This window comes from Rattus norvegicus, chromosome 3 (genome assembly GCF_036323735.1).
Source record: "Rattus norvegicus strain BN/NHsdMcwi chromosome 3, GRCr8, whole genome shotgun sequence".
Taxonomy (NCBI): domain Eukaryota; kingdom Metazoa; phylum Chordata; class Mammalia; order Rodentia; family Muridae; genus Rattus; species Rattus norvegicus.
In genome coordinates, this window is record NC_086021.1 from 127,188,414 (window position 1) to 127,200,449 (window position 12,036).

The window sequence follows — 12,036 nt, forward strand, 5'->3', positions numbered from 1 at the left end:
TATTCCCCTTCACCTCTGGTTCTCTCTTCCTCAGTTCCAGACTCCTTCACATTCACTCAGAGAACTGAAGAATTAGAAGGGTTTTATTATCATCATCATCATCATCACCATCATCATCATCACCATCACCATTACTAAAAACATTTGTAGCACTGGCATGGGTCAGAGGAAAGATACTTATAGGGAGTGGACAATCCAGGATTCCCAACTGACTCCAAAGACTGAGAGTAGCCCAGGCCTTCCCCAAGAGGGTCGAGGATGGTTTCCAGTGTAAAAAGGCCAGGCAGGCCGCTTGGACATCCCTGAAACATGCCTGAACATGCAGCAGAGACTGCAGGGGGCAGAGGCTACTGCTCGCCTGGAAAGGAATCCGAGGAGGGGCCATTGCTAAGGTCAATGTCTGAATCTTCACCCTGGGGGCTCCTTGGGGTCCAGGAGCCATAGGTGGGGTTCCAAATGTTCTGAGGTTGAAGGCATCTGGATGTGAGGGTCTTGAGGCCAGAGGGCAGCTGAGAGCCAAGAAGGTCTCCTCCCCGGCTTTTCAAGTTCTGGGAACTCAGTTCCAGGGTCTTTGGGGATCTAAGACCTTCCAGTGACCTGTTCCCCGGCCCAGAGGCCCCTTCCTCCTCCACAATGGGCCCTGGTTCCATGGGCAAGGGCGAGTTCAGCACATCAGGGTCCTGAAATGGGAGAGTTGGGGGACAGGGAACCACATGGCTACTTTATGGCTTTCTTCCTGCCCTACAGAACCAGGGTAGTTAGAGGGGATCAAAGGGATATTGGGGAGCTGTGAGTGGGGTGGGGGCACACCTGAATGCAGTATTGAATGCGCTCCAAGATGCTGGCAAAGTCAGGGCGGAGCTCAGGTTGAAGCTGCCAGCACTGGGTCATGATTCGGTACCTGGGGAGAGGCAGGAGTTGATCTCTCCCAAAACCTTTTAATAACTCCCTCCCTGGGGGACACTGTTAACTCACACTGGCCCAGGACAGTTCCTAGGAGGGTCCATCCTGTTCCCTGTGGCAATGAAGTCTAGAACCTCCTGGTTGGTGTGTCCAGGGTAGGGCATATAACCTAGTGAGAAGATCTCCCAGAGCAGGACCCCAAAAGACCTATATCAGGTGGAAGGAACAAGCAAGCCCCATCATATGTAGCGTCCCCTGCCATCACATGAGGTGGCATGAAGGGATAGGATTAGCTTCAGGGCAGAAGAGGGGAGCACAGCAGGGGACGTGCTATTACCAGGAGTCCGTCTTGGATGTGAAAAGGCCCTCCAGGAGAGCTTCTGGGGGCATCCACTTCACTGGGAGCAAGGTCCGGCCCCCTTTGCGATAATAACTGGCCCTACGTAAAGAGAAAGTGATGAGTTTTTCGGTGCTGTCAAGCCAGCCTCCTTGAAGGAGCAGTTTTCCCAGTCCCTGCTCACTGGTAGATATCTCTTGCCATTCCAAAGTCTCCAATCTTGGCCACTCGGCTGTCTCCACTGCAGCTAAGCAGACAGTTTCGGGCGGCAATGTCTCTGTGGAACAGACTAAATAGTCATGCCAGCACACCGGTGCTCTGGCTTGTTCTGATTCACTTCTTTAAAGGTTGTGTACAGAGAGGGATGCTCTGAGGGGACAAGTGGGCCAAGGGTCTCCAGAGTCAAGATTGTTTCCAACCTGTGGATAAAGTGATTTTCCTCCAAGTAGTGGCAGCCCTGAGCTATATCCTGGGCCAACTGTAATAGGTCCTGCATGGTCAGAGGTGACAGTTGTCCCTGAGTTGGGCAGAAGGTACATCAGTTCATCCAGATCATAGAACAAATGGTCAGGATTTTAGAAGGTCTGGGGAGCCCAGAGAAGGGCCTTACCGGGTGTGGTCTGCTATGCCTCAGAAAGCTCTTCATGTCCCCACCAGACATCAGCTCCAGCAGAATGAGGCGAGGGGCAGCCTGGAAGCTGAGCCCCACACAGCGTACAATATTCTGATGGCTGAACTTGCTGAGTGGAAATGGTGCATATACCCCGTCACCTGTGGGGAGATAAGCAAGTCCTAGATCCAATTAAAGTGCAGAAAACCTCTGTGCCCTAATGCTGCCTCCCACCACACCCTCCTGCTGCCCTCAGGTGCACCTGATGATGAGAGCCTCCATGAGAAAGTCCAGCTCATCCTGAGGGGAGCAGAGCTCCGGCAGAGTCTGGGAGGGAAAGCAGAACACTCCTAAGCTTTGGCTGGTGCTTTAGGAGGTGATTAACGAAGGCTGTAGCACAGCCCATCCTTCCATAGGCCTACCCCAAGCGGAAGTCCTACCCCTTCTCACCTTGATAGCCACCGGAAGAGGGCTGGAATCCCCAGGAAGACCAATCACTAGTCCCTCATACACTTCCCCAAAGGCACCATGGCCAAGGGCTCTGTAAGAGAAAAAGTTGGAAGGAAGGGGAGGGCATAGACAGACATGGTCTATGTAGGAGGCCATGCCCCTTTGTCTCTCTGGTTCTCACCCCATAAGCCCAGATGACCTTCTCTGAGCTCTCTCTGGGCCAGGGATGCTCTCAGACACAAGCTAATGCTGACACACAGAGCTGGGGCAGAAGAGAGGGCCAGTGTCAGGGTCCTAATGTAGGATAAGGCCTCTCCTTGTGTTAATGCAGACCCTTCTGGGAGAAAGGCAAGCTGTGGGTTCCAGAACAGTCATATTCCCAGGTCTCTGCACCCCAGAAGTGGTGCAAAAGCTGACCCTCTACATGTTACTTTGCCTTTTGGAACTTCCTCTGCACAGGGGATTTGAGTTAGATGCTCTCTGGAATTCATAATACATCAACAGGAGGAAGGATGGGGAAAAGGGCAGGGGTTCGGGGTGCATACCATCGCAGGAGGTGGTCAAGGACTCACCTGAGTAGAGTGACATTGGCTGGGGAAACCTCAGTGAGCCCTTGGGGCAGAGGCCAGGCCTGGGCAGGGCTGAGCCCCACCTGACAGTAATATGGGTTGGGTGCTGTCCTGATGGCAGAGGTTCTCAGCTTACTCAGCTCAAGCTCAGGGCCTGGCAGCCTGGTTCCCCGCAGGCTCTGACATTTCTTCTGGTTCACTGCGGATGAGAAGAGAAGTCTACCATCTACCTACCCATCAGGTCCATGCTGCTGTCCCAGAACACCTTTCCAAAAGTCCAGCACTACTCCTTAAACGCTGAGAGGAATCTACCATTGCTCTGTGGGGGTAAGGGCCATGAAGTCAACCACACTTACCCTAGAACCACAGAGAAGTCCATCACACCTTAGTAGAGAAGGGTCAGCTTGCATCAGTCATGCTAGATGCCCATACCTAGAATTAGGACTCCACACATCATAAGGAGACTCAGCGTCAAGGCTGTCACAACAGCTCCCATCATTATCAGAGGGCTTGTGGTGGTTGGCAGGCCTAGGGAGAAAGAACGTCATCTCCAGGGGGAAGGCTCCTCTGTCCCTCCACCTTTAAGTATTTTTCTCATTCGTCTTGTGTTTTGTCTTTTATTTTTGAGAAAGGGTCTCCCAGTAGCCCAGGCTGGCCTCAGACTCTCAATTCTGCTCTAGCCCACCCAGTGCTGGGATCACAGGTGTGTGCTACCATGTCTGGGTACCCTTAATCTCATCCATGCTGTGAGCCCCATCTCAGTGTTTACTTTCCCACGATGCCACCCACAGTTGTCCTAGACAAAAGCAACTCTCCCTCTTGAGAGCCCCTTAACTATTTGATACCTTCCATAGCAACTGCCATTTTTAGATACATATCTATATCTAAATATCCATCTTGCCTCCCACACTGGCCTACATGTTCTTGACAAGAGACTGAGTCCTGATGCATTTCCAATGCTCTATGAAGACATACCCGTGCATGTGATATTATCCACAGCTAGCTCCATGCCCTCTGGGCATATGCATTCAGCCCTCCAGAGCTCTGCCTGCCACTGGCAGTCTTTGAAAGAGCAGTGACTGCAATTGGGGTGCCTTCGGATCTCCACCTCAACATCGCCCTCTGTGACTCTGAGTAAAAGAATAGGTATGGCAGGGTGGGAAGTGGGGATGGGGAAGGGACATACTTTCCAGGCACATGGCTAATTCTAGTCAGGAGTGTAGAGTGAGCAGTGGTCCCAAGCACAGCAACACACAGGGTGATGTCAGAGCCCTGGGGACTTCTTTTCTGTTGACCGATTTCATTCAGAGACAGACAAAAGCATGCGTGCACATGCTTGTGAAGTCAGAATCTGTATTCTCCTTCTGCCGTGGTTTTGGGTCATCAGGCTTCTTGAGAGGCAAGGGTTTTACCAGCTGAGCCATCTTGCTGGCCCAACCTGGGGACGTCAGTCAAGCCTGGACATTACATCTTCTGAGACCCATGAGCCCTGAGGTGTTTGGAGAGAATTCATAGCAAAGACACTTGGCTAGCAGTTTGGAATACCTGTACTAGAATCACAACTCACGGATGCTTCTCAGATGTTCCTGCACCATTTAAGAACTGGGTATCTCACAGCTCAGAGCAGCCGGTACCTATGTATGGTGTGGATCTAGGGATTGAGGAGGATGGCTGGCCAGGCTGAGAGGCTGGGGTTCAGGGTAAGTACCTGCCAGAGGTTGTAGGTAAAGCTCGCCACTAGGGTGGACGAAGGATATGCCATCTTCCCCATCAGCCCAGAGGAGGTCAGACTCAGAAGTATCACCGCCTAGAGATGGAGAGTGACAAAGAGAAGATTTAACTACAAAAAGGAGACTGGGTTTGGGGGAGGAGCACCCAGCTGCCTTGTGTGGGAAGCTGGCTTATGACTGGCAGGAAAGCTAAGATCTCCCATTGTAAATCCTGTGTGGCCTTCTCTACAGTGCCGCTGCTATACAGCTGCTGCTGAAAGGCTAGAGAAGGGGGTGGGGGATGGGGGACTGACTGTTCTGCTGGATCCCAAAGACCTGGCTTAGCCTGACTAGAACCCTTGTCTGTCTGAGCCCATCCAGACCACATACTGCTCTGTGAAATGAGGGATGTTCAGCCCACAAACTTCATTCCTGTGTGAACAAGGATGTGTTGCAAACTATTTATGAACAGGCCCATCCTGAGAGACCAGGGGTTCTATTTCTTTACATCAGTAGCCCCAAACTCTAGAGCATCTTAGGACCAATTAAAGCAGATGGCCAGCACGTGTCCTGCAGCCATGGGTTCTGGACATCGTCCTTGCTTTTCTTTTTAAAATTAATCATGATAACTAAGTTTTAATCAACAAATAAAAATCGTGTGCTTATTGTGTTTGAGACTTCGAAATGTGCGTGCATCGTGCAATCCTTTAAGCCAATAAACCATTGTTTGTAGCAAGAAATCTCAGAACTATTCTCTTAGGTTGTTGAGACTAGGGATGTAGCCTAGTACTAGAGCATTTCTCTAGCATGCCCAAGGCCCTGGGTTTGACTACAGGCTGGGTTTTATCCCCCACACTGACAGAACCAAAAATATCGGTATTGTCATTACCGTGTTGAACTAAAGATAACTTAAATTGACTCCCTCCATCTAATTAAGTTTCATTTTAATGTGTGACCAACATCCTCTCAGCTTTCATCCCTGAATTTTTATTTCTAATAACTTCTGTGATAAGCGCACTTTGAGAACTACAGACTTAAACCATCCTTGCCCTTAATTTAAACCCTCCCAGCTCTGCATGCTAACAAGACCGGCCCTAAATTCCTTAGACTTTGGCAAAGTAAGGATTTGTTTTTGGAACAGGCACTTGATTTAATTTCATGTGTGATTTGCAATTGATTTGGGCTTTCCTTTTTTGTTTTTAAGTCAGGGTTCCGTTGTGGGTTCTGCTGGCCTGAAACTCACAGAGATCTGCCTGTTTCTGCAGTTTCTGTAGTGATTAAAGAAAGTTGGCTCTTTGTAAAAAACAAAAGAAGACCAGCCTGGCTGGTGGTCGTGCACTCCTTTGATTCCAGCTCCTGGAAGGCAAAGGCAGGCGGGTCTCTGTAAGTTCGAGGCCAGACTGGTTTACAGCGGGAATTCCAGGACAGCCTATCTCGAAAAAGAAATCCTGTTTTGAAACAAAACAAAACAAAACAAGACAAGACAAGACAAGACAAGACAAGACAAGACAAGACAAGACAAGACAAGACAAGACAAGACAAGACAAGACAAGACAAGACCAGACCAGTCTGTAGCCCAGCCTGGCCTCAAACTCACTAGTTACTTAGCTTGGAATCCTTCTGCCTCCAGCACCCGCGTGCAGGCGAGCATGCCACCCCGCCCAAGTCTGACCAGGTCTGACCTTCTAAGAGCACCTGCTGGGGCATGGCACAGTGGAGAGTGGGACATTCCCCATCTCTCCTCTGGAAAGCTCAGGCCAGGCACTTAGGCTCTCCCGTCACATCACCCGGGCTGCCCGACCACCATCGCAACCGGTGCACCTACCCCGGTAGCCGCCGCTGCCGCCGCCCGCCGCGCAGGCCCCGCCGCCGCCTCCGAAGCCTCCCTCCGCAGCCCAGCGGAGCGCAGCCCAGGCCTCCGCGCAGCCTTCGCCGCCCTCGGCCCCTTCCCCGGGCGAGCGTCCGGCCTGCGGAGAGGGGGCCCGCGACGTCCAGCCGCCCCTTACACCTGTGAAGCGACAGCAAGAGGCGGGCAGTGGCGGTGCGGAGCTGCCCGCCTTCCCCCGCCTTTCCCCTCCGGGCGGCGCGCTCACCGGCCGCGCCTCCTCTCCTGCCGCTGCCCTGCGCCGCCGCGCGGGTCTCCAGCCTCTCGGGGGCCGCCTGAGTCCAGCCGCGCTCAGGTCGCCTCCTGTAGGACCTCCCGCCACCTCCCGCCGCCACCAGCAGCGGCTCTGGCTTCCCTGTGCGCAGCTATGGGGCCAGTGGCCGGTCAGGGACCGCGCCTGGGTCCTGAGCCCCGGGAACCCAGCGAGAGAGAAAGAAGGGCCTGGGACACTCAACTGGGGGTCGAGGCGACAGCACCCAGTGCACCTACCCGGAAGATGTAGGTGGCGCCCCCGCCACCCCCGCCCCCGCCGGCCCAGCGTCTCCAGCCTGGGACCCTTTCGCTCCCATCAGTCGTTTCATGCTCCCCAGATTCTCCCAGACAAACGAGCTGGCTCTCGGGGCTCCCCTGGGTGGCACCAAGGTGAAACGCTGGGTGGCACCAAGGGGACCAGGGACTCTCTCCTCCCCCAGCTGTCGGCCAGGGCGCCCCTGTCCCACTCGGCCCGCTTACTCCGGGACAGGCGTCCTGGCCCTGCTGCCCCACAAGGATGTACACCGGCTCCCCGCGACTGAGGAAGAAAACTGCCGAGAGGAAGATGCCGTGCGCCCGTGACAGGTGGTTTCGGGCGCCCTTGCCACCCGCCGCTCCGTAGGCGGAGATCCTGCGGGAAGAGGCTCAAGGTCGGGAAGCCGCGGTCTGGAAGCTTCCTAAGAGACTTAGATGGACTGTGAAGGGACGGGCAGACCGAGTTTGCACTTAGGTTCCACGTGTATTTCAGGAGTGTCAACGGAGATGGCGGGAAGAGTCAAGCCCCCATCTGGAGCCACCGTTGATTAGGCGGCTGTCCTATCGATGGTTAACATAGAAGGACAGACAATGGCACAATGATAGTGACTGACACTAGCATCCCTACGTAATATTTGAAGATAAAGCGGTGGGGCTCTGGGCCCTCCTTCCCTAGACTGTAGAGCCTCAGCCTAGCAGGTGATTGCCACGCTGTCCCTTGCCAGGCACTTACAATACTGGCCGGTGTCTGGCGCCCGCCACAGCTGCACGCCTTTGAGAGGCCCGGCAGCCCCCACTGTCACCATCACGCTGTTTCCTGTGTATGCCCGGTCGCACTGTGTTTGTGTGGGTCCCCTCCGGCCGCTGGCGCCACAGGTGTTAATCACCCAAGGCCCCCGCTTGCCTAGGTGCAAGGGAAAAGAGTCGAGCTCCTGTCCAGGCCTAGGGATCTGGAGAGGGTGAGCCAAGAAAAGGAAGGAGCCTGAAGCTCACCTAGAGGATTTGGGAGGGAAGCCGGCTTCAATCTACTGGGCGTAGGGATGATTCTCTCCTCCTGGGAATTGAGGACCAGCACCGGCAAAGGCGAGGGTGTTAGAAAGGGTGCCTGGAACTCCGAGTTGGAGCAAAGAATAATTCCTGAAAGGTGACAGGGAGAAAGAGGGATTAGAAGAAGATGCGGAATGTGGGAGACGCAGGACATAGATAGCCCCTCAGCGGTACCCTGCTTCCAGCCACACCCCGAATGCCGCCCAGCTGGTGCATACAGAGCCTGAAGCTAGACACCTACCACCCAACTGGGTCACCCAAGACATATGTCACGTCCTCTATTCAAGAGTTCTCACGGACTGACTTGGGCGCTGCACCGCTCCCGGTTGTGCAGCACCCCACCCCTCTTCCTCTACCTTCCTCCCAGGTAGTGCCAAGGCCCCACCTGATTCTGAGATTTGGACACGCTCCGCGCCTTTCTTGCTGCACTCTATCTAGAAGCACAAGGCCACCTTAGAAGGACCCATTGAGACCTGGTCTCTTGCTAATGCGGCCACAAATCTAGGTGTCTCTGGTTGGCTGGTGCTGACTACCAAACAGCACTTACCCGCAGCTCCCAGGCACAGCAGCAGCTGGCGGGAGTAGCCCATCGCCCGGTCTTTTGATCTTTTGGTTCCAGCTAAGGATGGGGGTTGAGAACTCGCTACTCTGGACCCCGGCTGCAGTTTATAGGCGTGTCCAGCAGTCTCAGAGCTATCACCACTACCCCGTCGATTTCCAGCTGGCCTGGAAACACTCACGTCAGACCCGGGAAATAGGAAAAGGCGGGGCATGAGGGCAGCGAGGTCCCCAGGCTTCCGGGAGGAGCCTTGCTGAGCTGAAGGGCTCTCAGTCTCCACACATGGTGCCCCTACAACTAGTATGAGTCCCTGGAAGGAGAAAAAATTGGCTTTACACTATTCCTTTGAGATAGCAGCCTGAATGGCAGTACCATCCTAGTACTTGGCAGTGGCTTGTGTGGGTCTCAGGATAGCATCATAGTGAATGGCTTTATTGGTGTCAGTGTTAGTGTATGTGTATGATCACACATGGGGAGTATGGAGAGTCAGGTTGGCCTCCAAAAATCCACCTGCTTCTGCCACCTAAGTGCTGGGATTAATGCCACCAGGCCTTGCTGGAAGGCGTTATTGCTTATCATTGCTGTGTAAGGCAGAACATCCCAATACCTCAGAGGCATGGCTTTCTGAGTTTGCTGCACACTGTTCCATTGTCCTGTGCACAGCCTCTTATGGCCATGACTGGACGAGGTGTTAGAAAACTTGGGCAGTGTCTGTCACATTTATAATCCAGTACCTGTCAAGTGGACATGGGACCCCATGTTTCAATGTTATTCTCTGCTTTCAAACTGGATGCCAGCCTGGGCTTACATGAGCCTTCCTCTCGAAAAGCTACTAGATATTTTAAAAGGACAGTAGAAGATTCAAGCGCTAGAGCACTCCCAGGCAGTGCAGAGTCGCTCAGATACAGTCCACCACCTGCAAAATCACATGGAAGGAAGGTTCTACAAGCCACAAGACACCCACGTCCTGAGAGAGCCCATGGAAGTAAGCCGTCAGATGGATTGTGTATTGTGCCCTTTATCTTTTGTTCAAAAAACTAATGTTAAGCCAGGCGTGGTGGCTCATGCTTGTAATCCCAGCATTTAGAAGGATGAGGCAGGAGGATTGCTATGAGTTCCCTTAAAACAAAGACAAACAAGCAAAACCTTCCTATCAGAATAAATCTTTTGCAAAGGATCTCAACTGTCTGTAGAAGAAAAAAGCGCTAATTTATTTCGTTAAAGTAATTTACTTATTCAGCCTCCTCCCAACCTCCCCCTTTGAAAGCTCCTAATTTCTAATCCATGGTTGTAAACCACCCAGGAGGCTAAAATCCCACCAGGGTCATTAGCACTATACAAATAAGTCTTGTGTGTTGCCTGCTCCAGTCCTCTGCTAGCCTTCAAGGGGGAAAGCAAGAGTCACAGGAGGATGTTTCTTTTTTTTTTTTTTTTTGGTTCTTTTTTTCAGAGCTGGGGACCCCCCCCCCCCCGAACCCAGGGCCTTGCGCTTCCTAGGCAAGCGCTCTACCACTGAGCTAAATCCCCAACCCCCAGGAGGATGTTTCTTTAGGAGGAGACAACTGAGGGAAGCTGGATCAAGATGAGGGAGAGCCATCCCAATAAACACATACTGGACTAAAAAAAAAAGTTGATGACTGAAGCCTAAATGCTAAAGATGTTTTTACATCTGAAAACTAACGTATGGCCTAGTAGGTAACTAGTTAATTAGTAAATTCTGAGTATCTAATACTAACAAGCTACAGGAGATTTTATAAAAATGGAGAACTCATGTCCCACTTAGTTCTACATCACCATTAGGAACTCTTCCATGGACAGAATTTTGTTTTAATAAGCTAAAGAAAGGAGCTGGCGGTATGTGGGGCTGAGGAGACCTGCAACTGGGGGAGCCAACCTGCAGCCAGAGGATGACAAACCTCTGAAAATCTGGTCCTGAGACCAGCAGGAGTAGGACTCCTCCCTCCCTGCTCTGGGCCTGTATGTCCCAGCATCCCTCCTCTCGCCTCCATCCTCCCATCCATAGCGCCTCTGCCACACCATTGAGGTGGTCAAGTAGCCTAATGGCCATGTTGCAGGTTAAACACCTCTCTTCTTATAAGGTTGTGTCCAGCAGGCACCTGGAATTCCTCTTCGTGCAAGTAAGGCCACAGCACCTTGGCTCCATTTACTCCAAAGCCTCTACCCACTCCCCAAAGGTTTGAAGTTTTTTTTTTTTTTTTTTTTTTTTTTGGTTCTTTTTTTTCGGAGCTGGGGACCGAACCCAGGGAGGTTTGAAGTTTTTGTTCCCCGCAATTAAAAGAGCTGCTCATTGAAGCCTTCTCCTGAGTCTGTTCTCATACCCCTCACAACCGCCTAAGGTTTCCATCACCCACTTCTTGCCTCCACTTCCCTCACAGGCCTCTAGTCTGATAGTGGGCGATCACGTCGCTTATGTTGGCTCACTGGCAGGGCCATACTGAACTTCTCCTGAGGATTTGGAAGAACAGTTATAGCAAATGATAGGGCAAGAAAGCCTGTGTTGGCCTGGAGAGACGGCTCAATAGTTAAAAGAACTTGTTCTTGGGGTTGGGGATTTAGCTCAGCGGTAGAGCACTTGCCTAGCAAGCGCAAGGCCATGGGTTCGGTCCCCAGCTCCGGAAAAAAAAAAGAACTTGTTCTTCAAGAGGGCCAGGGTTCACTTCTCAGTACTAAAATGATTGGTAACAATTGGTCACAACCATCTGTATCTCTAGTTCCAGGGGAATCTGATGTCCCTGTCTGGCTTCAAGGGGTAGCAGACACACACATGGTACACAGACACATGTAGGAAAACATCCATACACATAATGTTGTGTGTGTTTTCAAGACAGGGTTTCTCTGTGTCTTGGAACTCACTTTGAAGACCAGACTAATGCCTTGTACAGTAAAATATATTTTCTTAAGCAAGCCTATGTCAGAATTCAGAGGGAAGGATAATCTAGAAAGTACCAGTGCTGGTGGTTAAGTACACTGGAATTTGGTTTCTAGTACCCACAGTAGGGAGCTCGCAACCACACAGATCCAGGGGATCCAACATTATCTTCTGGTCTCTGTACACATGCCATTCACACACACAGATGAACACACAGTAGTTAAGGACACTGCCTGCTCTTCCAGAGGTCCTGAGTTCAATTCCCAGCAACCACATGGTGGCTCACAACCATCTATACTGGAGTCTGATGCTCTCCTCTGGCAGCAGGATGGAGCAGTCATATACATAAAAAAAAGCCCACTGAGAGTGTAGGAGAATGTACCAGGCTAACATTTGGGTTCCCCGACACCAGCCCTTCCAGGAGCACCCACTCTAGGAGCACTCTCACTGTCACAGACTCTCGGTCACAGACTACCATTCCCAGATGGGGACTGTTTAACTCCCACCTCTTTCCTTGAGATAATCCACCCTTGCTACCAACTCTGAACGAGACAAAACAGTCCAGATCAG

At 52.0% G+C, this 12,036-nt stretch overlaps 1 protein-coding gene across 1 annotated transcript; it reads right to left on the reverse strand.

Annotated features, from left to right (window-relative positions):
* Positions 1–65: 65 nt before the first annotated feature.
* On the reverse strand, positions 66–6,943 carry Ltk (leukocyte receptor tyrosine kinase). The gene is made up of 14 exons (NM_001107763.2): positions 6,672–6,943; positions 4,578–4,676; positions 3,845–3,997; positions 3,302–3,397; positions 2,873–3,068; positions 2,301–2,391; positions 2,113–2,177; positions 1,851–1,980; positions 1,660–1,757; positions 1,425–1,517; positions 1,241–1,342; positions 976–1,110; positions 811–901; positions 66–680 (listed from the first exon to the last, which is right to left on the reverse strand). Exons 1-14 carry the CDS (start codon positions 6,721–6,723, stop codon positions 348–350), a joined length of 1,734 nt encoding a protein of 577 aa, NP_001101233.2. The 5' UTR covers positions 6,724–6,943; the 3' UTR covers positions 66–347.
* Between the last annotated feature and the right edge of the window lie 5,093 nt (positions 6,944–12,036).